This window comes from Microcaecilia unicolor, chromosome 2 (genome assembly GCF_901765095.1).
Source record: "Microcaecilia unicolor chromosome 2, aMicUni1.1, whole genome shotgun sequence".
NCBI lineage: Eukaryota > Metazoa > Chordata > Amphibia > Gymnophiona > Siphonopidae > Microcaecilia > Microcaecilia unicolor.
In genome coordinates this window covers 126,056,632-126,079,811 of record NC_044032.1, presented here as the reverse complement: position 1 = coordinate 126,079,811, position 23,180 = coordinate 126,056,632, and the positions used below count along the sequence as shown (strand labels likewise).

General features: G+C 48.6%; 1 protein-coding gene across 5 annotated transcripts in view; it reads left to right on the top strand.

Moving 5' to 3' along the window:
- UTP15 (UTP15 small subunit processome component) overlaps window positions 1-23,180 on the top strand; it is a 148,007-nt gene that overhangs the window by 104,610 nt on the left and 20,217 nt on the right. For all 5 annotated transcript variants that reach the window (XM_030193288.1, XM_030193286.1, XM_030193287.1 and 2 more), the window contains exons 7-8: window positions 13,116-13,251; window positions 16,078-16,162. In XM_030193288.1, the coding sequence (XP_030049148.1) occupies window positions 13,116-13,251; window positions 16,078-16,162 (221 nt within the window). The remainder of the gene's footprint in view (window positions 1-13,115; window positions 13,252-16,077; window positions 16,163-23,180) is intronic.

Sequence of the window (23,180 nt, the reverse complement as noted above, 5' to 3'; positions counted from 1 at the left end):
TAAATTTACTACTTTGTAGCTTCATTGCTTGCCCCCTAGTATTAAAGAGTAAACAAGCAATTCATGTCTACCCATTCCACTCCACTCATTATTTTATAGACCTCTTTCATATCTCCCCTCAGTCATCTTTTCTCCAAGCTGAATAACCCTAGCTACTTTAGCCTTGCCTAAAAATGACCTATGAACAAGCCAACTTCCGAAGTCTACTGAAGACCCATCTCTTCAACAAGGCATACAACAGTGATCAACAAATATGAATTCCCGTATACGTACCCAGAATTACCCCCACAATATCTGCTTGCCAAACCACTATCATATTCTTTCATGATCATGTTACCCAAGATATTCTGCTATTACTAAATTTACATTCTCTTTACAACTGTTATATATTTCTTATATATCTCTTACTATGTTTGTTTGTTAAAATACTACCAAGTCTTATCATTATCATGTTACCCCAAATCCTTCTGCTATTACTAAATGTATACTTTCTCATGTATTCTCATTATTCATGATGTATTGTAAGCCACATTGAGCCTGCAAAGAGGATGCGAAAATGTGGGATACAAATGCAATAAATAATAATAATAGTAGTGAAGTCTTCCCATCCCCTTTATCATTTTTGTCTCCATTCTCTGTACCTTTTCTAATTCCACTATATCTTTTTTGAGATGCGGTGAGCAGAATTGCACTCTGTATTCAAGGTGTGGTTGCAACATGGAGCGATACAAAGTCATTCTCCGAGGACAAGCAGGCTGCTTGTTCTCACTGATGGGTGACGTCCACGGCAGCCCCTCCAATCGGAAACTTCACTAGCAAAGTCCTTTGCTAGTCCTCGCGCGCCCATGCGCACCGCGCATGCGCGGCCGTCTTCCCGCCCAAACCGGCTCGTGTTCGTCAGTCTTCTTTTGTCCGCCCTCGGTACGGTCGTGCTTTGCGCCGTTCGCGCCCCTTAAGTTGACCCTCGCGCGTCTTTTTGACTTTTCGCTAAAAAAAAAAAAAAAGGGATTCCGGAGAAGGGCCTTTTGGTCTTTTTCCCTTCCCCCTATTTCTAGTTTTTGGCCCCGTTAAGTTTTCTTTCGTTTTCGGGGTAGGCTCCTTTGAGGCCTCAGGTCGAGTTTTTTCTCCTCATCTTTTTGGTGCCTTACCGCAATTACGAGTTTTGATTTCGCTGGCGTGATTTTTCCGCCCATGTCATCGAAGTCTCCCAGCGGCTTCAAGAAGTGCACCCAGTGCGCCCGGGTAATCTCGCTCACTGATAGGCACGCGTCGTGTCTTCAGTGTCTGGGGGCTGGGCACCGCCCGCAGCCCTGCAGTCTTTGCGCCCTTTTACAGAAAAGGACTCAGGTAGCGAGATTGGCCCAGTGGAACGTTTTGTTCTCGGGCTCTTCGTCGGCATCGGCACCGGGAGTATCGAGTGCGTCGACGTCAACAGCGCCGGTCTCCTTCCCGCGTCGGTAGCGAGAGCTCTGGGTTGCCGAGGGAGTGGGCACCCAGTAGGCATCGGCACCGGGAGGACCGCTCACCCTCTGTTCAGGAGGTGTCGATGCGCTCCACCTTGGACAGCCCGGAACAGCCTCCACGCCCGGAACAGACTCTGACTTCGACTCCTGCATCGGCTTCCATGTCTTTCTCAACAGCCGCCCTGCACGAGAGTCTCCGGGCCGTTCTCCCAGAGATCCTGGGAGAGCTGTTGCGCCCTTCCCCTCCGGTACCAGGGGTGCTTGCGCCACCGGTACCGTCGAGTGAGGCGCTGGCTGGCCCCTTGCCCGGGGTGAGGTCTCCGACATCGGTGCCGCTTGCGGTACCGACTGCGGTCGCCTCCCAGGAAGGCTCCCCGACGATGTCGGCGGAGGGAGCTTCGCCGGTGCGGGCGAGGGAGTCTACCCCTCGACGCTCCCACCGTGGCCGTGTTTCTACGGAGTCGAGCCGGGCACGGCTTCAGACACAGGTTCGTGAACTTGTGTCTGATACCGATGGTGAGGCCTCGTGGGAGGAAGAGGAGGACATCAGATATTTCTCTGATGAGGAGTCTGATGGCCTTCCTTCGGATCCCACTCCCTCCCCTGAAAGGCAGCTTTCTCCTCCCGGGGATCTGTCTTTTGCGGCCTTTGTCCGGGAGATGTCTACGGCCATCCCCTTCCCGGTGGTTGTGGAGGACGAGCCCAGGGCTGAAATGTTTGAGCTCCTGGACTATCCTTCTCCACCTAAGGAAGCGTCCACAGTACCCATGCATCATGTCCTAAAAAAGACATTGCTGGCGAACTGGACCAAGCCTTTAACTAATCCCCACATTCCCAAGAAGATCGAGTCCCAGTACCGGATCCATGGGGACCCAGTGCTGATGCGCACTCAGTTGCCTCACGACTCTGGAGTTGTGGATTTGGCCCTAAAGAAGGCTAAGAGTTCTAGGGAGCATGCTTCGGCGCCCCCGGGCAAAGACTGTAGAACCTTAGACTCCTTTGGGAGGAAGGCCTACCATTCCTCTATGCTCGTGGCCAAAATTCAGTCTTACCAGCTCTACACGAGCATACACATGCGGAACAATGTGCGGCAGTTGGCGGGCTTGGTGGACAAGCTCCCTCCTGAGCAAGCCAAGCCATTTCAGGAGGTGGTCAGGCAGCTGAAGGCGTGCAGAAAATTCCTGGCCAGAGGGGTGTATGACACCTTTGATGTTGCGTCCAGGGCCGCTGCTCAAGGTGTGGTGATGCGCAGACTCTCATGGCTGTGTGCCTCCGACCTGGAGAATAGGATCCAGCAGTGGATTGCGGACTCGCCTTGCCGTGCGGATAATATTTTTGGAGAAAAGGTCGAACAGGTTGTAGAGCAGCTCCACCAGCAGGATACCGCTTTCAACAAGTTCTCCCGCCGGCAGCCTTCAGCTTCTACCTCCACAGGTAGACGTTTTTATGGGGGAAGGAAGACTGCTCCCTACTCTTCTGGCAAGCGTAGGTACAATCCTCCTTCTCGACAGCCTGCGGCCCAGGCTAAGCCCCAGCGCGCTTGCTCTCGTCAGCAGCGTGCGACTCAGCAAGGCCCCTCAGCTCCCCAGCAAAAGCAAGGGACGAGCTTTTGACTGGCTCCAGCAGAGCATAGCTGACATCAAAGTGTCAGTGCCGGACGATCTGCCGGTCGGGGGGAGGTTGAACGTTTTTCACCAAAGGTGGCCTCTCATAACCTCCGACCAGTGGGTTCTCCAAATAGTCCGGCAAGGTTACACTCTCAATTTGGTGTCCAAACCTCCAAATTGCCCACCGGGAGCTCAATCCTACAGCTTCCAGCACAAGCAGGTACTTGCAGAGGAACTCTCCGCCCTTCTCAGCGCCAATGCGGTCGAGCCCGTGCCATCCGGGCAAGAAGGGCTGGGATTCTATTCCAGGTACTTCCTTGTGGAAAAGAAAACAGGGGGGATGCGTCCCATCCTAGACCTAAGGGCCCTGAACAAATATCTGGTCAAAGAGAAGTTCAGGATGCTTTCCCTGGGCACCCTTCTTCCCATGATTCAGGAAAACGACTGGCTATGCTCTCTGGACTTGAAGGACGCCTACACGCACATCCCGATACTGCCAGCTCACAGACAGTATCTGCGATTTCAGCTGGGCACACGTCACTTCCAGTACTGTGTGCTACCCTTTGGGCTCGCCTCTGCGCCCAGAGTGTTCACGAAGTGCTTGGCTGTAGTAGCAGCGGCGCTTCGCAGGCTGGGAGTGCACATGTTCCCCTATCTCGACGATTGGCTGGTGAAGAACACATCCGAGGCAGGAGCTCTACAGTCCATGCAGATGACTATTCGCCTCCTGGAGCTACTGGGGTTTGTGATAAATTATCCAAAGTCCCATCTTCTTCCAATACAGAGACTCGAATTCATAGGAGCTCTGCTGGATTCTCGGATGGCTCGTGCCTATCTCCCAGAGGCGAGAGCTAACAACTTGTTGTCCCTCGTCTCGCGGGTGCGAGCGTCCCTGCAGATCACAGCTCGGCAGATGTTGAGATTGCTGGGCCACATGGCCTCCATAGTTCATGTGACTCCCATGGCCCGCCTTCACATGAGATCTGCTCAATGGACCCTAGCTTCCCAGTGGTTTCAGGCTGCTGGGGATCTAGAAGACGTGATCCACCTGTCCACGAGTTTTCTTAAATCCCTGTATTGGTGGACGATTTGGTCCAATTTGACTCAGGGACGCCCTTTCCAAATTCCTCAGCCACAAAAATTGCTGACTACGGATGCGTCTCTCCTGGGGTGGGGAGCTCATGTCGATGGGCTTCTCACCCAGGGAAGCTGGTCCCTCCAGGAACGCGATCTGCAGATCAATCTCCTGGCGTTACGAGCGGTCTGGAACACTCTGAAGGCTTTCAGAGATTGGCTGTCCCACCAAATTATCCAAATTCAGACAGACAACCAGGTTGCCATGTATTACATCAACAAGCAGGGGGGCACTGGATCTCGCCCCCTGTGTCAGGAAGCCGTCAGCATGTGGCTCTGGGCTTGCCATCACGGCATGGTGCTCCAAGCCACATATCTGGCAGGCGTAAACAACAGTCTGGCCGACAGGTTGAGCAGGGTTATGCAACCTCACGAGTGGTCGCTCAATTCCCGAGTAGTGCGCCAGATCTTCCAGGTGTGGGGCACCCCCTTGGTAGATCTCTTTGCATCTCGAGCCAACCACAAGGTCCCTCAGTTCTGTTCCAGGCTTCAGGCCAACGGCAGACTAGCACCGGATGCCTTCCTCCTGGACTGGGGGGAAGGTCTGCTGTATGCTTATCCTCCCATACCTCTGGTGGGGAAGACTTTGTTGAAACTCAAGCAAGACCGAGGCACCATGATTCTGATTGCTCCTTTTTGGCCGCGTCAGATCTGGTTCCCTCTTCTTCTGGAGTTGTCCTCCGAAGAACCGTGGAGATTGGAGTGTTTTCCGACCCTCATCACACAGGACGAAGGGGCGCTTCTGCATCCCAACCTCCAGTCTCTGGCTCTCACGGCCTGGTTGTTGAGAGCGTAGACTTTGCCTCTTTGGGTCTGTCAGAGGGTGTCTCCCGCATCTTGCTTGCTTCCAGGAAAGATTCCACTAAGAGGAGTTACTTCTTTCTATGGCAAGTGAGTCAGTGAGCTTCAGGCCCTGGTAGCCCAGGCCCCTTACACCAAATTTCATCATAACAGAGTAGTCCTCCGCACTCACCCTAAGTTCTTGCCAAAGGTTGTGTCGGAGTTCCATCTGAACCAGTCAATTGTCTTGCCAACATTCTTTCCCCGTCCTCATTCCTACTCTGCTGAACGTCAGCTGCACACATTGGACTGCAAGAGAGCATTGGCCTTCTATCTGGAGCGGACACAGCCAACAGACAGTCCGCCCAATTGTTTGTTTCTTTTGATCCCAACAGGAGGGGAGTGGCTGTGGAGAAACGCACCATATCCAATTGGCTAGCAGATTGCATTTCCTTCACTTACGCCCAGGCTGGGCTGGCTCTTGAGGGTCGTGTCACGGCTCATAATGTTAGAGCCATGGCAGCGTCGGTAGCCCACTTGAAGTCAGCCACTATTGAAGAGATTTGCAAAGCTGCGACGTGGTCATCTGTCCACACATTCACATCTCATTACTGCCTGCAGCAGGATACCCGATGCGACAGTCGGTTCGGGCAGTCAGTGCTTCAGAATCTGTTCGGGGTTTAGGATCCAACTCCACCCCCCTAGGCCCATGTTTAATTCTTTTCCAGGCTACACTCTCAGTTAGTTGGAAAAATTGTTAGGTCAATCTCAGTTATGTCCTCGCCGTTGCGAGGCCCAATTGACCATGTTTGTTGTTTTGAGTGAGCCTGGGGGCTAGGGATACCCCATCAATGAGAACAAGCAGCCTGCTTGTCCTCGGAGAATGCGAATGCTACATACCTGTAGAAGGTATTCTCCGAGGACAGCAGGCTGATTGTTCTCACAAACCCGCCCGCCTCCCCTTTGGAGTTGTGTCTTCCCTTGTCTTGTCTTGCTACATATGGGACTGACGAACACGAGCCTGTTCGGGCGGGAAGACGGCCGCGCGAGGACTAGCAAAGGACTTTGCTAGTGAAGTTTCCGATTGGAGGGGCTGCCGTGGACGTCACCCATCAGTGAGAACAATCAGCCTGCTGTCCTCGGAGAATACCTTCTACAGGTATGTTGCATTCGCTTTATAAGGTCCTCATTTTTGATTCCCATTCCTTTCCTAATAATACCTAACATTCTATTTGCTTTCTTAGTTATTAAGAAATCAAAAAGTTTTTATTGCTTAAGTCATGAAGTCTTCATGACCTTGACTCAGTACTTGGTGGAAGCCCCTTCTACAGCACTAACAGCCATGAGTCATTTAGGATAAGTATTAGACGGGACGGGGATCCGCAGTATCCGCGGGGATGGGGACAGGGTCAGATCCCGCGAGGATGGGGCGGGGATGGGGACAGAGACCGTGAGGATGGGAACAAACTTTGTCCTCATGTAATTTTCTACTTTGAAGACTGTTAATGAACTGGACTGTTGTTTGTTTGTTTACAGTCGACAATATTTTTATTTTTGGGAAAAACAAGCAAACATGCTAGCCACAGCTAACAAAATTTGCGTGGGGGATCCTGTACATCCTGCTACTAGCACATCTTTTAAGAAGACATCTATTGCAAGAGGGACTGTGGAAGACAGGAGTGCTAGACTGAATCCTGTGATTGTTGATGATTCCTTATTCGTCCACAGATTAATAAATCTCCCCTATAGGGCATACAGAAAGGGTTGTATTTTGTACCCCTGGACAATTTAATAGGATTAGGATTCCTTGGGGTAGTAGAAGTCAGCTATTGTTGGGGTTAGAAGAGTAGAGGATGGTGGTGGTGGGAGGGTTATTATAGCTGCTAGTTGTTGTTATTGTTTTCTATTTGTAATTTATACATAGCAGGGAAGCACTGAAGCCCTGTACTGTTCGTAGGCTAGGCTGTCAGCACCAGTCACCCTCACTCATAGACCCGCCCTCAGCCACGCCCCATCCAGACATAATTCACAACCCCAACGTTCTATTGAAGCCTCAATTCTTCCATTCTAAATTTGTAGTTGTGTAGATCGGTTTTTGCTCCATGAGTGTCTGCCCCGCCCTCGCGTCACAACGTGATGATGTGGGCGGAGCACAAACACTCAGCGAATCCCATCACACAAGCCTCTCCCCTGCCGCATTACCCAAGCCCCCCCCCCCCCCCCCCCCCCCCCAATACTAACGCTGTCCGGCCGGTACAAAAAGAAAAAAAGCAAAAAAAAACCAAACAAACCTGAAACGTGCCTCCGTTCACAGTCATCTGGCATTCGCTGTCGTCTCTGCAGGCGCTCCTCCTCTCCCCTCTTGACGTCACTGCCCCTGGAGGAAGACCCCGGAGGAGCGCATCGACGTCAGAGGGGAGAGGAGGAGCGGCTGCACAGATGACAGCCAATGCCACATGGCTGTCTACGGAGCCACGTTTCAGGTACAAAATCTTTTTTTCCTTTTTCCTTTTTGTACCGGCCGCTGCTGCTCAACACGAGAAGCAGCAGCGGACGGACAGCGTTAGTATTGCCGGCAGCGGGTGGTGAGGGGGTTAATGAGCCCCAGGGGAGGAGGGGCTTGGGTGATGTGCTGGGGGGCAGGGGTTTGGGTGATGCGCCGAGGGGGGGGGAAGGGAGAGAGGAGGGCCATTGCACGTGTGGCTGCAGGGGGAGAGGAGGGTTGGTGGGTAGGGGGTCCTGAGACAAGATGGGTGCCTGCAGGAAGGGCAGGGGGGAGAGGAGGGTTGATGGACATGGGTGGCTGCAGGAGGGGGCAGGCAAGAGGAGGGTCGCTGGATATGGGTCGTTGCAGGGGGGGCAGGGCAGAGAGGAGGGATGCTGCACATGCGTGGCTGCAGGGGGACAGCAGGGTCGCTGGACATGGGTGGCTGCAGGGGGGACAGGGGGAGAGGTGGGTCGCTGCACATAGGTGGCTGCAGGGGGGGGCCAGGGGAGAGAGGAGGGCCGCTGCACATGTGTGGCTGCAGGGGGAGAGGAGGACATGGGTGGCTGCAGGGGGGGCATGCAAGAGGAGGGTCGCTGGTATGGAGGAGAGGGGAGGGGGGACCCTAACACCAGAGAGGGGGGGGAAAGGGGGGTCCCTAAAGCCACAAGGGGGGAGGGGGATCCGTAAGACCACAGAGAGGGGGGAAGGGGGGTCCTCAGACCACACAGACGGGGGGAGGGGGGTCCTCAGACCACACAGATGGGGGGAGGGGGAATCCTCAGACCACTGGGGAGGAGGTCCTGAGACCTGAGATGGGGGAAAGGGGAACACACTCAGTCTCACATACGCACTCGCACACACTCATTCTGACATACACACACTTGCACATTCACTCTCTCTCTTTCTCTCACACACACACATTTGCACATTCACACTCTCTCTCTCTCTCTCACACACACACTTGTACATTCTCTCTCTCTCTCTCACACACTTGCACATTCTCTCTCTCTCTCTCTCTCTCTCTCTCACACACACTTGCACATTCTCTCTCTCTCACACACACACTTGCACATTCTCTCTCTCTCAAACATACATACTCTGCGGAAAACCTTGCTAGCGCCCGTTTCATTTGAGCCAGAAATGGGCCTTTTTTACTAGTTTAAATATAAAATCATATGAGGCTTCTGCAAATGAGAACACAGCCCACGGGGATTGGGTGGGGGTAGGGACAGAGACAGGGCCTGCGGGTACAGGACAGGGATGGAGACGGGGCCTGTGGGGATGGATACAGAACCCACGGGGATGGGACGGGGACAAATTTTGTCCCCCTGTCGTTCTCTAATAAGTATCTACCCACTTTGCACAAAGGGTTGGTGCAGTTTTTCCCATTCTTCTTGGCAGAATAGCTCAAGCTGAATCAAGTTGGATGCTGTGCACAGCAATTTTCAGTCTTACCACAAATTTTCTATTGGATGCAGCTACTTGAGGACATTCAGGTTCTTCTTGCTGAGCCACTCCTTTGTTGTTGCTTTGTGATCAGGATCATTGTCCTGATAAAAGATGAACCTTCTTCCAAGCTGCAGTCTGGGGGGGAGGGGGGAGAAGATACACTGTGCTTCCTTTAGAGTTTGCCTGTCTTTATGCAACCCATCTTTCCCAAGGAAACAACAGGGCAAGCGATCCACAAGATCCAAAATGATGGTATAAAAAGAGCAGATCACACAAGGAAAAGTCCCTATGGAAATGCTTTATTCATGTGAGGCATAAAGCTAAAATAAGTACGACACTGGCCGTGTTTTGAAGACGCAAGGGCGGCGTCAGAGGCTATGATAACTAATAACAAATAAAACAGAAAACACATCTCTCCAGGGGCGTGTCAAGATGGCGGCTGGAGCGTTTGTGGATCGCTCACGGTAGATTTGCTGGGAGCCTAATTCCTGTGTTTTTCTTCAAATGCCTCATACTAAAAGGAAGGGGCTAGTTAAGGTAGTTAGGGGCCTGACGCCAGCGGCCCGAACTTCCTCCCCGTCCCAACAAACACTGGACCGATTCACGACGCCTATCTTAGGAAAGGCGAGCGAAGCTGATTTGGGAGCTATTGGAGGAGCCATATCTCCCTCAGCACTGGAAATCTCTCTTTCGCCGCCAGATAATCGACCTCCGCCGCCAGCGATCTCGGGGCGGAGGGAGGAGGATGAAGCCACTACGGAAGGCGTGTTGGACCAAACCTCAGAAGGCGCTAACTCCCCCCCGAACGCTGAGGATATTTCTTTGGAGGGGAATCCTCCAGCGGAGATAAATCTGCAGATGATATGGAAGACACTGCAAGGTTTAACCCAGACGGTAACAAAATCTGCTCGAGAGACTTCTCTGTTAGTAAGTAAAATTGACTCTTTAACTCATTCCCTTGAAAAAACTAAGCTGGAATCGTTCTTACAAACTGAAGCACTTCAACAGGAAGTTAAATCTTTAAAATCAGTGACTGAATCTTTAGTAGTAGACAAAATGGTAATTCACAAGAAAATTGAACAGTTCGAGAACTTTAATAGAAGATTGAATCTCAGAATATTGAATTTCCCCTGGATTAAAGAACTGAGCCCTACTGAAATGTTTAAGAAATACTTAAAAGAAATCTTGTTATATCCAGAATCAGCTATTCCTCCTTTAAATAGGATATATTACCTTCCAATTCCTCAACAAGCTGAATCTGGAGACAAGGGTAAAATAACTGAAATGGGGAATATAATTTTGGATCCTCAAGCACAATTGGATATTTCAGTAATATTAGACTCATCTTTATCTGAAATTGAACAGCGCAGGACTCTTCTGTTATCTTTTGTTTTTGAACAGGATTTGAATGCTGTGTTGAAGTTATATTTTAAAAATGCTTTAAAAACTTTTTGTGGTCAAAGATTGTGGATATACCCGGATGTTTGTAAGACAACACAAGATAGGAGAAAGTTATTTCTTTCATATAGAGAAGAGACCCGAGCTCTGGGGGCAACATATTTACTTGCTTACCCATGTAAATGTTTGGTTAAATATATGGGAGTAAAATATATATTTTTTGAACCGGAACATCTTAAAGCATTCTTAGCGATGAAAAAACTAGCCATAACACCTGCAGAATAATTGATGTTACCAGATTATCAATAGTAGCAAGGCTAAGATAGGCCAGGCCATAAACGATATTTTCTTTTTCCTTTAAAGATCTCCTATAATCTAACTCACGCTCCCCTGAAAGCTATAGTTGTGGTCTAATTAATTGTATAACCTGCTCTTATTTGGTGAATTTGTGTATTTGCAAATTATTATTAATGTATTGTTTAGATTAAGGATCAAGGTATACAATGTATTTCCAATTACATGTTTTACGTGTAAAAAAAATTTTGAAATTTAATAAATAAAAAAAAAAAAAAAAAACAGAAAACACATTAGTAAACAATAATATATACCGTAGTCATTAAAATAAATAATAAAACATAATCATTGGTATAATAAAATGTAAACATCATAAAAAAAGATTAATTCTAAAATACATGTATAGGAAACGTCTGAAACCAATAAAAAGTGACTGGATAAATAAATAACACACACGTACACACACTCACATATATATAGATCTGAGCTTCTACAATAAACCCCAGATTCTGTTTAGCACGCCTAGAGATCTGCGCCAAAATCCAAGTGTATTCTATAACTGCTCGCATAACTTAATTGGCTTAACAAGCTAATCAGCATTGATAACAGCTCTTAAGCAATAATGAGCACTAATTGGCAATAATTACAATTTATGCACACAACTCGCTAAGCATATTCTGTAACGCAGTGTGCATAACTTCTAACAGGCACGGGCGTGGTTATGGGTGGTTATAAAGCTAAAAAATAGGAAAAGGGGAACACCATTGAAAATCATCTGCTAAAACAAAAAAAATATTATATTGAAAAATGTCAAGCAACTGCCATCTTGGCAGCCTTGCACATCAAGTAAGCAAGATCTCATACAGCCAAATGGGAACTAAAAAAAACCTTTTACCAGTATGTGCCAAAAGATGGCAGCCTTACACAGCAGACCAGCAGCAAATCGAGCAGCAGTATTGTGCAAAACCACCTTCCACTGCAAAGCATGTCTCCTAAATGATTCTCTGCAGATACCATCTGGAGTGTGTTTCTTCTTGCCACCCTCCCATACAGGCAATGCTTATAGAAGAATCTTGAAACTGTTACACAGACATTTTCCCTGCAGTACTTTAAAAGCAATCTTACTCATTAGTAACCTTTCACATCACTTTCCTCAAGCTATAGCTACTCACTTTGCAGGAATGGCCTGATCAAAGCAGTGTCTTGGTAGTGCTGGGTGGTTTCCACTTTACAGTGTTGGTTCTGACAGGGATATTTACAACACATTGAAATTTTCTTACAGTTTTCCCCAGCAAGTATCTCTGAATAATTTTATTCCAGAGATCTTTCCACAACTCCATGTTCAGTATCTTTAAATCCTTGCTTTTCATTTACTTCATGGAACAGAAACAGCTTAATATTTCATCCTGGAGCATTCAGAATAGTTCAGCTACTCTGATGGGCTCTCTCTAACTTATTGTGAGCTTTAAAGTGATTTTTTTTTTTTTTTTTTTTACATTTGTACCCCACGCTTTCCCACTCATGGCAGGCTCAATGCGGCTTACATGGGGCAATGGAGGGTTAAGTGACTTGCCCAGAGTCACAAGGAGCTGCCTGTGCTGGGAATCGAACTCAGTTCCTCAGTTCCCCAGGACCAAAGTCCACCACCCTAACCACTAGGCCACTCCTCCACTCCACATAAGAATAGCCATACTGGGTCAGACCAATGATCCATCTAGCCCAGTATGCTGTTTCCAATGGTGGGCAATCCAGGTCACAAGTACCTGACAGAAACCCAAACTGGAAATGGAACCAATTTTGTTTTGCTATGATAAGAGTATTACGACTTTACACATTCTAAATTACATTGTGAATATTTCTATAATTTTTTCATTTTGAAAGTGTAGTAGAGTTTATTGTATAGTCAGTGAAAACTATGTTAATGCATTTTGAATTGTATTTTTTAGACACTAGAATGTGATAAATGTACAAGGGTGTGAAGGCTATTTCAAGGCACTATAATGTTTTGCTGTGTATAGATACCATGGATGGCTATCGGTGTCATTTCCAAAATAGTGTCATTTCCAAAATATCACTAAGAGAAATGGAACAGAGAGAATTCACTGGGTTAGAGTGAAGAGCAGCAAATGAATCGACCAGTTTATAGTCATTCAACTTGAAGATGTGTGTTAATTTTAAGTATTGTTTTTAATAATTGTGCTGATGAAAAGAATTGATGGAGTCTGTGCCAAGTGATTATTTACAAGAGTACCTATTCCTGAGAGACGATTCACAACTGCTTTTGGAGTAGTGAAAAGAGAGGAGGGGGATTATGCAGTCATCTGAGAGTAGATTGAGAATCAATTTCAGTCGTATGTTCTCCAGTAGATGGTGAAGGGACTGTGGGTTTCAGCATCTGAAACAAATAAAGCAATGCACACTACAGCTTAAAAACGAAGAAAGAACTGTTCACATGGGTGTGAATCAAAGTATCAACGCATGGTTTGTTTCTTCCTCTTAAAGGTGGTCGCTTTGTCAAGGTATGGGACCTGCTTAAGGGAGGCCAACTGCTGGTGTCCTTGAGAAACCACCATAAAACAGTGACATGTCTCTGTCTGAGCAGCTCAGGGCAGAGACTGCTGTCGGGTTCATTAGACAGGTTGGTATTGTTTCTATTTGTTTTCTGTTTCCATTCTTCTTTTTGTGTGGTGAGTGTCCAGGGAAGCTAGTGCAGCTGAATGAGGCACAGTATATGGAGAGAGAGAGAGCAGAAACAAAGATTTCCTTTTGGAGGCCTTCTCATTCTCACATTTTGCTTCAGCAGTGGCCTTCTCTAATGATCATGTGTGAGAGAAAACAATCTCCACGTGATAGGCAAGAGACAAAATACTATTGTTGAAAGATCCATCTGTTTTTCCACCTACCTTTCAAGCGTCCCAAAAGAGTTCAAATGTTCACTTTTGATAGCTTTCAGACAAAGAGGACACTTTACCCTGAATATTGGTCCACAAACTGCCATTGGATGATTCTTACCTTTTCAACTAAACACACAGAGGCGCTTTCATAGGATCATCAGATCAGCGTACCAACCTCTAAAATGGCTAAGAATTATTATGAGCCAAGCATTTTTAGAGAGGCAGTATCGCAATCCTCATCAATCCCAATTTTTAAATTTTTACTTATTTTTTCATTATAGCATTCATTTATATCATTTGTCCTAATTTCTCCATAGTTATCTTTAAATTCAAAATTAGTACTTAGCTTTTCAGCCACAGTAGATAATGTATGGTGGTGATATTGGGTCTCCACTCCCTTCACTACTTAAATTAGATGTATGCCTATATAATATTAGATGATTCTTGGCATTCCACAGGGCGAAATGGGAGCAAAGCAAATCTAAATGAGAGAGCCACTATCAAATTTTCTGAAAACTAAAAAAAAAAAAAAATCATTAGATTTTTAGTACGTGTGCTAGCTAATCTCTGTACTGTCTAAAAGATGGTAAGCTATGCGAGGGTTGAAATTAATTGATTAATTCAAAATAAATTACAGCAGTAGATGTAAATATACACAGGAAACTTACAGAAACAATACACACCCTAAAAAGCAACCAAGTACATATGAAAAAAAAAAAAGCAGACATGTCAGCATAGTAGAAATAATTTTAGCTCTGCTTTCTTTTCACTAGGTACAACCTTATTGAAATTAAATGAGGGGTCCTTTTACTTAGACACCTACACACATCCAACGCGTGTCAGTTTGGAACTACCGCCTGGCTATCGCATGCTCTGGGTGGTAATTCTATTTTTTACATGCAGCGGAAAATATTTTTTTATTTTCTACGCTCACTGATGATTACTGCCCAGTTAACACATGAGACTTTACCGTTAAGTGAATGGGTGGCAGTAAGGCCTCGGGCCCAAAATGGACGCGCGCCAATTTTTTATTTTGCTCTATGTCCATTTTCTGCCCCTCCCCCCAAAGGCTTTTTTTGCAGGTGTGCTGAAAATAGACCTGTGTGCGTCCAAAACATGCGCGTACAGTAAGTAGCACAGGCCATTTTTCAGCGCACCTTAGTAAAAGGATGCCTGAATAAGCTATTTCCAGCATGCAGTAGGAACAGAGGTAGTATTTCCAGCTGAATACCGCTATGACACTTATGCTCACAGACAGTCTGACTGTTATGATGCCATGTGTTCATAAAACTCGAATGCTTCTCTCTCTAGAGTCATCTGAGGCAAGCATTCTTTCTGGGTATGCTATTTTACACTTCTCCCCAGCTTCAAACACATTGAGACCTCTCGTGGCTCTTTTGTTTTTTTTTATAGACTGCCAGGGAGGGCAGAGCATCTGAACATACATTCAAGAAACTTCAGTGACATAACAATGTGTTCATGTGTTGCCAAAGTAACACATACATAACATGTTCAAAGGCAGACCCTGCCCTCCACTATCCACTTTTCCCTGCCTAAGTCTGGCAGAGGAAAAAATAGTTTGCTTACAAACTATCCCTGTCCTATGTTGTTCGTATGTTGATCTATTTTAACCAGTATTTAAATAAATATAGGATACCAATTCTGTGATTCATAATAGTACCTGTGTATTTGAGTTTTTGGTAGGAAATAAATAAGAAATGGAGAATACATTGTTTTTCTACTAGTGTTAAATACCAAGGGCTCTGTTTACTAAGGTGTGCTATCATTTTTAGCGTGTGTGCTAACGTTAGACACACCCATATATTCCTATAGGTGTCTCTAGTGTTAGCATGCGTTAATTTTTAGCATGCGCTAAAAACAGGGCGACTTAGTAAACAGGGCCCCAAGGCTCTGAGCTATAGCTTCCTTGGGAAAAGTTTTTGACCTTTCTGAGATATGAGAATTTTTTGTTTTAGGAGCTTGGTTCTGTATTCTAAGCTTTATATATTTTGTTATTAGCATTGTTTGTTTATATTTGAATATGTATTTTGTAGTTCATTAGCATTTTACACTTCATTCTGTAATCAGTTTTAATTTTATTGTAAACCATTTTAATACCTTTTTTGTATTAAGTGGTATATCAAATTAATCAAATCAAAGTATGACCCTCCCCCATCCCTTCAACTCACAATTTGTGTCATGAATGCATTTTACAGGGATATGTGCTCCTTGTTTCAGTCCAAATTGTGAGAGGGCGTATGCATCCTAGTTGCAGTGGGAGGGTGAGAGCAACCACATATAGTTACTGGCAAGCTACAATGAATCTAGGAGCACCTGCATCCCCTGTGAAGCATATGGTCATAATAACAATAATACCAATGTTTTTTTTTTTCAAATTGAAACCTGATGTCTGGAGGGCCAGTGTTTCTTGCTGAGTTCTTATGATTGTCATTTTGTGTGATGACCTAGATAAATATGCAGAGTATTTCACTTTGCACAAGCGGTAAGCATGTTTATAGTGTTGTGAAGCCAGTTTTGTGGCAGGTAATGGGAAGTGCTTTCCTTTGCAGACATGTGAAGATATACAGCACAACGAATTATAAAGTCGTTCACAGCTTTGACTATGCAGCATCCATTCTTAGCCTGGCACTGGCGGTAAGTCTCCAATATTTAGAACTTTTCCATCGCTTTCCTTGAAGTGTTTTGTTAAGACATCAGAAAAAAAAAATGAAAAGCCTAAGGATATGAATAAAAATGCATTTTGTTTCTAGAATGGGAAGAGGGTTTGGTTAAAAATTTAAATATTTCTCCACTGCAAGTAATTCTATTGGCCCTGGAGAAAACTGAATTTTTTCACTTGTTCTGATGCCTTTTATAAGCCAAATGTAATTATCCAAAATAATTAAGTGCATACATCTATCAGACTGAGTCCCTCCTGTTAATTCTCGTTTTTCTTGTGATCTAGGAAGTTCACTTACACTATCCTTTTTTGAATAATTACTATTCAGTGCAATAACAGATTTGTTTAATAAGTAAAACTGTGACATAACTCACCATGCTTGAGACAGAGACAGAGGCCAATGGTGTAAGGGAAAGAGGAAGAAAGGGGTTGGAGGAGCTTGTATATTGGTTTTGGTGTATAAGCTTTTGCTCATTTACTTGGAATGATAGAGCGTCCAAAGGGGAAGCAGCAATAGCTTATGATATATTAATAAGACTATTGAGCTCCCAGGGAGATGTGGACAAGATCAACCAACACAAAGCTTATAATAAGGCTTTGGTATGGCCAGGTATAAATTTGGGGAGGGGGGAGGGCAGAGATCATGTTGTCTAACATGGGTAGTGGACGGCAAAAAGACTAAAACATGACTTCTGCAGGTGGACAAGCTTGGACAGATGGCAGGAGATCTTTAGGACAGAGGGCAAGGAAGAGTAATTATCAGAGCAAGATTTGTGTAGATAGAGACAACTAAATAGATTTTTGGGGGGCGAAATGGTTTTTGCAGGCTCTCCTTCACCATGTTACACATTAGTAAAAAAAAAAAAAAAGTTCTCAGAGCACACGTCCCCTTTTTATCTTTTCTCTCTTTAATGCATAAAGTCAATTGGTAATTCTATAAGTGGGCACCTCCATTTTAAGTGCCGCAGTGCTGTGTGGTGAGAATCTGGGTGTCCAGATTCTGGTATAGAGTTCAAGTAAGTTGGTATTGGCATGCCTTACAATTATGTGCCTGTAGTCACATCTACAATAGACCTGGCTTAACTGTGGGCGCCTAAATGTGACAAGGGCAGCATTCTGTAAGTTGCACACTTAAGTGGCAGCACTATCCATGTGAATGTCACTTTTGCATTTACTCGCTATCCCCCAGATTTTATATAGCATGCTTAGAGATCCGCGCCGATTCTGTAACAATACGCGTAACTTAATGAGCTAATAAGCACTGATAACAGCACTTAATAATGAGCTCTAATTGCACTGATTAGAATTTATGCGCACAACTCGCTAAGCATATTCTGTAACAAAGTGCAGCAAACTTCTAACGTGCTGGAAAAAAGGGCGTGGAAATGGGCGTTCTGAAGTTTCTCCGAGGACAAGCAGGCTGCTTGTTCTCACTGATGGGTGACGTCCACGGCAGCCCCTCCAATCGGAAACTTCACTAGCAAAGTCCTTTGCTAGCCCTCGCGCGCCCGCGCGCACCGCGCATGCGCGGCCGTCTTCCCGCCCGAAACCGGCTCGAGCCGGCCAGTCTTCTTTTGTCCGCACTCGGTACGGTCGTGTTTTCGCCGTGTCGAGCCCCGGAAAGTCGACCTCGCGCGTCCAATTTATTTTGAGCGTGTTTTTTTCCTTCGGGAAAGTTTTCTCTTAGTCGGGAAGTGCTCCGGAAACCCCCCGCCGGGTTTCGTGTAAATCCTCCCCGTACTTCCAGCTTTTTGCCCCGGTAAGTTTTCTTTCGTCGTCGGGGTAGGCCTCTTTTTGGCCTCGGTCGAGATTTTTCTCCCTCTAAATTTTGGTGCTTCAAATTTCGCCATTTCGGCTTTTGATTTCGCCGGCGTGATTTTTCCGCCCATGACATCGAAGCCTTCCAGCGGCTTCAAGAAGTGCACCCAGTGCGCCCGGGTTATCTCGCTCACTGATCGACACTCGTCGTGTCTTCAGTGTCTGGGGGCCGAGCACCGCCCTCAGAACTGCAGTCTGTGTTCCCTGCTTCAAAGGCGGACTCAGGTAGCGAGACTAGCCCAGTGGAACGTGTTGTTCTCGGGCTCTTCGTCGGCATCGGCACCGAGATCTTCGAGTGCATCGACGTCGTCAGCGTCCAGACCATCTTCCTCGGCCGCCCCTGCATCGAGTGCATCGAGGCATCGGGCCTCTGCATCGGCGCCGAGACATCGGATAGCTGCATCGACGTCGGTGGTACCAGGACCTCGTCTGCTGATGTCGTCGGACGGTGGTGCATCGGGTGGAGTGCAGGTGAGGGCTGTCCATTCCCCTGCTGGTGGCGGTGAGCCCTCGGGTGGGTCTCCGCCTACCCTGAGGGCTCCTGCGGTACAGCCCCCCCGAGATCGACCTTCTTCAGTCTCGGCCCCGAGGAAGCGACGGATGGATTCGACGTCCTCCTCGTCGGTGCCGGGGAGCTCCGGTGACATGCTTCGGAAGAAATCGAAGAAGCATCGACACCGGTCTCCTCCCCGTGTCGGCACCGAGAGCTCTGGGTCGCCGAGGGATTCGGCACCCAGCAGGCATCGGCACCGAGAGGACCGCTCACCCTCTGTTCAAGAGGTGTCGATGCGCTCCGCTCTGGACAGCCCGGAACAGCCTCCACGCCCGGAACAGGTACTGACGTCGACGCCTGCATCGACCTCTCAGCCTTTCTCTGCAGCCACTCTAAACGAGAGCCTCCGGCCCGTTCTCCCAGAGATTCTGGGAGAGCTGTTGCGCCCTACCCCTCCGGTACCGGCGGTGCTTGCGCCTCCGGTACCGTCGAGCGTGGCGCCGGCTGGCCCATCGCCCAGGTTGAGGTCCCCGACGTCGGTACCGCGTGCGGTGCCGACCGCGGCCACCTCCCAGGAAGGCTCCCCGACCACGTCGGCGGAGGGAGCTTCGCCGATGTGGGCAAGGGAGTCTACCTCTCGACGCCCCCATCGTGGACGGGGTTCCACGGAGTCGAGCAGGGCGAGGTTGCAGACACAGGTCCGGGAACTCGTGTCTGACACCGAGGGTGAGGCCTCGTGGGAGGAAGAGGAAGATCCCAGATATTTCTCTGACGAGGAGTCTGAGGGTCTTCCGTCTGATCCCACTCCCTCTCCTGAGAGACAGCTTTCTCCTCCCGAGAGTCTGTCTTTCGCTTCCTTTGTCCGGGAGATGTCTACGGCCATCCCCTTCCCGGTGGTTGTGGAGGACGAGCCCAGGGCTGAAATGTTTGAGCTCCTGGACTATCCTTCTCCACCTAAGGAAGCGTCCACTGTTCCCTTGCACCATGTCCTGAAGAAGACATTGCTTGCGAACTGGACCAAGCCATTAACTAATCCCCACATTCCCAAGAAGATCGAGTCCCAGTACCGGATCCATGGGGACCCAGAGCTGATGCGCACTCAGTTGCCTCATGACTCTGGAGTTGTGGATTTGGCCCTAAAGAAGGCTAAGAGTTCTAGGGAACATGCTTCGGCGCCCCCGGGCAAGGACGCTAGAACCTTAGACTCCTTTGGGAGGAAGGCCTACCATTCCTCTATGCTCGTGTCCAAGATCCAGTCCTACCAGCTCTACACGAGCATACACATGCGGAACAATGTGCGGCAGTTGGCGGGCTTGGTTGATGCTCTTCCCCCTGAGCAAGCCAAGCCTTTTCAGGAGGTGGTCAGGCAGCTGAAGGCGTGCAGAAAATTCCTGGCCAGAGGAGTTTATGACACTTTTGATGTTGCGTCCAGGGCCGCTGCTCAAGGTGTGGTGATGCGCAGGCTCTCATGGCTGCGTGCCGCCGACCTGGAGAATAGAATCCAGCAGCGGATTGCGGACTCGCCTTGCTGTGCGGATAACATTTTTGGCGAAAAAGTCGAACAGGTGGTAGAGTCTCTCCACCAGCGGGACACCGCATTCGACAAGTTCGCCCGCCGGCAGCCTTCAGCTTCTACCTCTACAGGTAGACGATTTTTCGGGGGAAGGAAGACTGTTCCCTATACTTCTGGCAAGCGTAGGTACAATCCTCCTTCCCGACAGCCTGCGGCCCAGGCTAAGCCCCAGCGCGCTCGCTCTCGTCAGCAGCGTGCGACTCAGCAAGGCCCCGCGGCTCCCCAGCAAAAGCAAGGGGCGAGCTTTTGACTGGCTCCAGCAGAGCATAGCCGACATCCAAGTGTCAGTGCCGGGCGACCTGCCTGTCGGAGGGAGGTTGAAAGCTTTTCACCAAAGGTGGCCTCTCATAACCTCCGATCAGTGGGTTCTCCAAATAGTCCGGCAAGGATACACCCTCAATTTGGCCTCAAAACCTCCAAATTGTCCTCCGGGAGCTCAGTCCTACAGCTTCCAGCACAAGCAGGTACTTGCAGAGGAACTCTCCGCCCTTCTCAGCGCCAATGCGGTCGAGCCCGTGCCATCCGGGCAAGAAGGGCTGGGATTCTATTCCAGGTACTTCCTTGTGGAAAAGAAAACAGGGGGGATGCGTCCCATCCTAGACCTAAGGGCCCTGAACAAATATCTCGTAAAAGAAAAGTTCAGGATGCTTTCCCTGGGCACCCTTCTCCCCATGATTCAGCAAAACGATTGGCTATGCTCTCTGGACTTGAAGGATGCCTACACACACATCCCGATACTGCCAGCTCACAGACAGTATCTGCGATTTCAGCTGGGCACACGCCACTTCCAGTACTGTGTGCTACCCTTTGGGCTCGCCTCCGCGCCCAGGGTGTTCACAAAGTGCCTAGCTGTGGTAGCAGCGGCGCTTCGCAGGCTGGGGGTGCACGTGTTCCCATATCTCGACGATTGGCTGGTGAAGAACACATCCGAGGCAGGAGCCCTGCAGTCCATGCAGATGACTATTCGCCTCCTGGAGCTACTGGGGTTTGTGATAAATTACCCAAAGTCCCATCTTCTCCCAGTGCAGAAACTCGAATTCATCGGAGCCCTGCTGGATTCTCGGACGGCTCGCGCCTATCTCCCAGAGACGAGAGCCAACAACTTGTTGTCCCTCGTCTCGCGGGTGCGAGCGTCCCAGCAGATCACAGCTCGGCAGATGTTGAGATTGCTGGGCCACATGGCCTCCACAGTTCATGTGACTCCCATGGCCCGCCTTCACATGAGATCTGCTCAATGGACCCTAGCCTCCCAGTGGTATCAGGCCGCTGGGGGTCTAGAGGACGTGATCCACCTGTCCACGAGTTTTCTCGAATCCCTGTTTTGGTGGACGATTTGCTCCAATTTGACTCTGGGACGTCCCTTCCAAATTCCTCAGCCACAAAAAGTGCTGACCACGGATGCGTCTCTCCTGGGATGGGGAGCTCATGTCGATGGGCTTCACACCCAAGGAAGTTGGTCCCTCCAAGAACGCGATCTACAGATCAATCTTCTGGAGTTGCGAGCGATCTGGAACGCTCTGAAGGCTTTCAGAGATCGGCTGTCCCACCAAATTATCCAAATTCAGACAGACAATCAGGTTGCCATGTACTATGTCAACAAGCAGGGGGGCACCGGATCTCGCCCCCTGTGTCAGGAAGCCGTCAGCATGTGGCTCTGGGCTCGCCGTCAGGGCATGGTGCTCCAAGCCACATATCTGGCAGGCGTAAACAACAGTCTGGCCGACAGGTTGAGCAGGATTATGCAACCTCACGAGTGGTCGCTCAATTCCCGTGTGGTGCGACAGATCTTCCAGGCGTGGGGCACCCCCCTGGTGGATCTCTTCGCATCTCAAGTGAACCACAAGGTCCCTCAGTTCTGTTCCAGGCATCAGGCCCACGGCAGACTGGCGTCGGATGCCTTCCTCCTGGATTGGGGGGAAGGTCTGCTGTATGCTTATCCTCCCATACCTCTGGTGGGGAAGACTTTGTTGAAACTCAAGCAAGACCGAGGCACCATGATTCTGATTGCTCCCTTTTGGCCGCGTCAGATCTGGTTCCCTCTTCTTCTGGAGTTATCCTCCGAAGAACCGTGGAGATTGGAGTGTTTTCCGACCCTCATCACGCAGGACGACGGGGCTCTTCTGCATCCCAACCTCCAGTCCCTGGCTCTCACGGCCTGGATGTTGAGGGCGTAGACTTTGCCTCTTTGGGTCTGCCAGAGGGTGTCTCCCGCATCTTGCTTGCTTCCAGGAAAGACTCCACTAAGAGGAGTTACTTCTTTCATTGGAGGAGGTTTGCCGTCTGGTGTGACAGCAAGGCCCTAGATCCTCGCTCTTGTCCTACACAGACCCTGCTTGAATACCTTCTGCACTTGTCTGAGTCTGGTCTCAAGACCAACTCCGTAAGGGTTCACCTTAGTGCAATCAGTGCATACCATTACCAAGTGGAAGGTAAGCCGATCTCAGGACAGCCTTTAGTTGTTCGCTTCATGAGAGGTTTGCTTTTGTCAAAGCCCCCTGTCAAGCCTCCTACAGTGTCATGGGATCTCAATGTCGTTCTCACCCAGCTGATGAAACCTCCTTTTGAGCCACTGAATTCCTGCCATCCGAAGTACTTGACCTGGAAGGTCATTTTCTTGGTGGCAGTTACTTCGGCTCGTAGAGTCAGCGAGCTTCAGGCCCTGGTAGCCCAGGCCCCTTACACCAAATTTCATCACAACAGAGTAGTCCTCCGCACTCACCCTAAGTTTCTGCCAAAGGTCGTGTCGGAGTTCCATCTGAACCAGTCAATTGTCTTGCCAACATTCTTTCCCCGTCCTCATTCCTGCCCTGCTGAACGTCAGCTGCACACATTGGACTGCAAGAGAGCATTGGCCTTCTACCTGGAGCGGACACAGCCCACCAGACAGTCCGCCCAATTGTTTGTTTCTTTTGACCCCAATAGGAGGGGAGTGGCTGTAGGGAAACGCACCATATCCAATTGGCTAGCAGATTGCATTTCCTTCACTTACGCCCAGGCGGGGCTGGCTCTTGAGGGTCATGTCACGGCTCATAATGTCAGAGCCATGGCTGCGTCGGTAGCCCACTTGAAGTCAGCCTCCATTGAAGAAATTTGCAAAGCTGCGACGTGG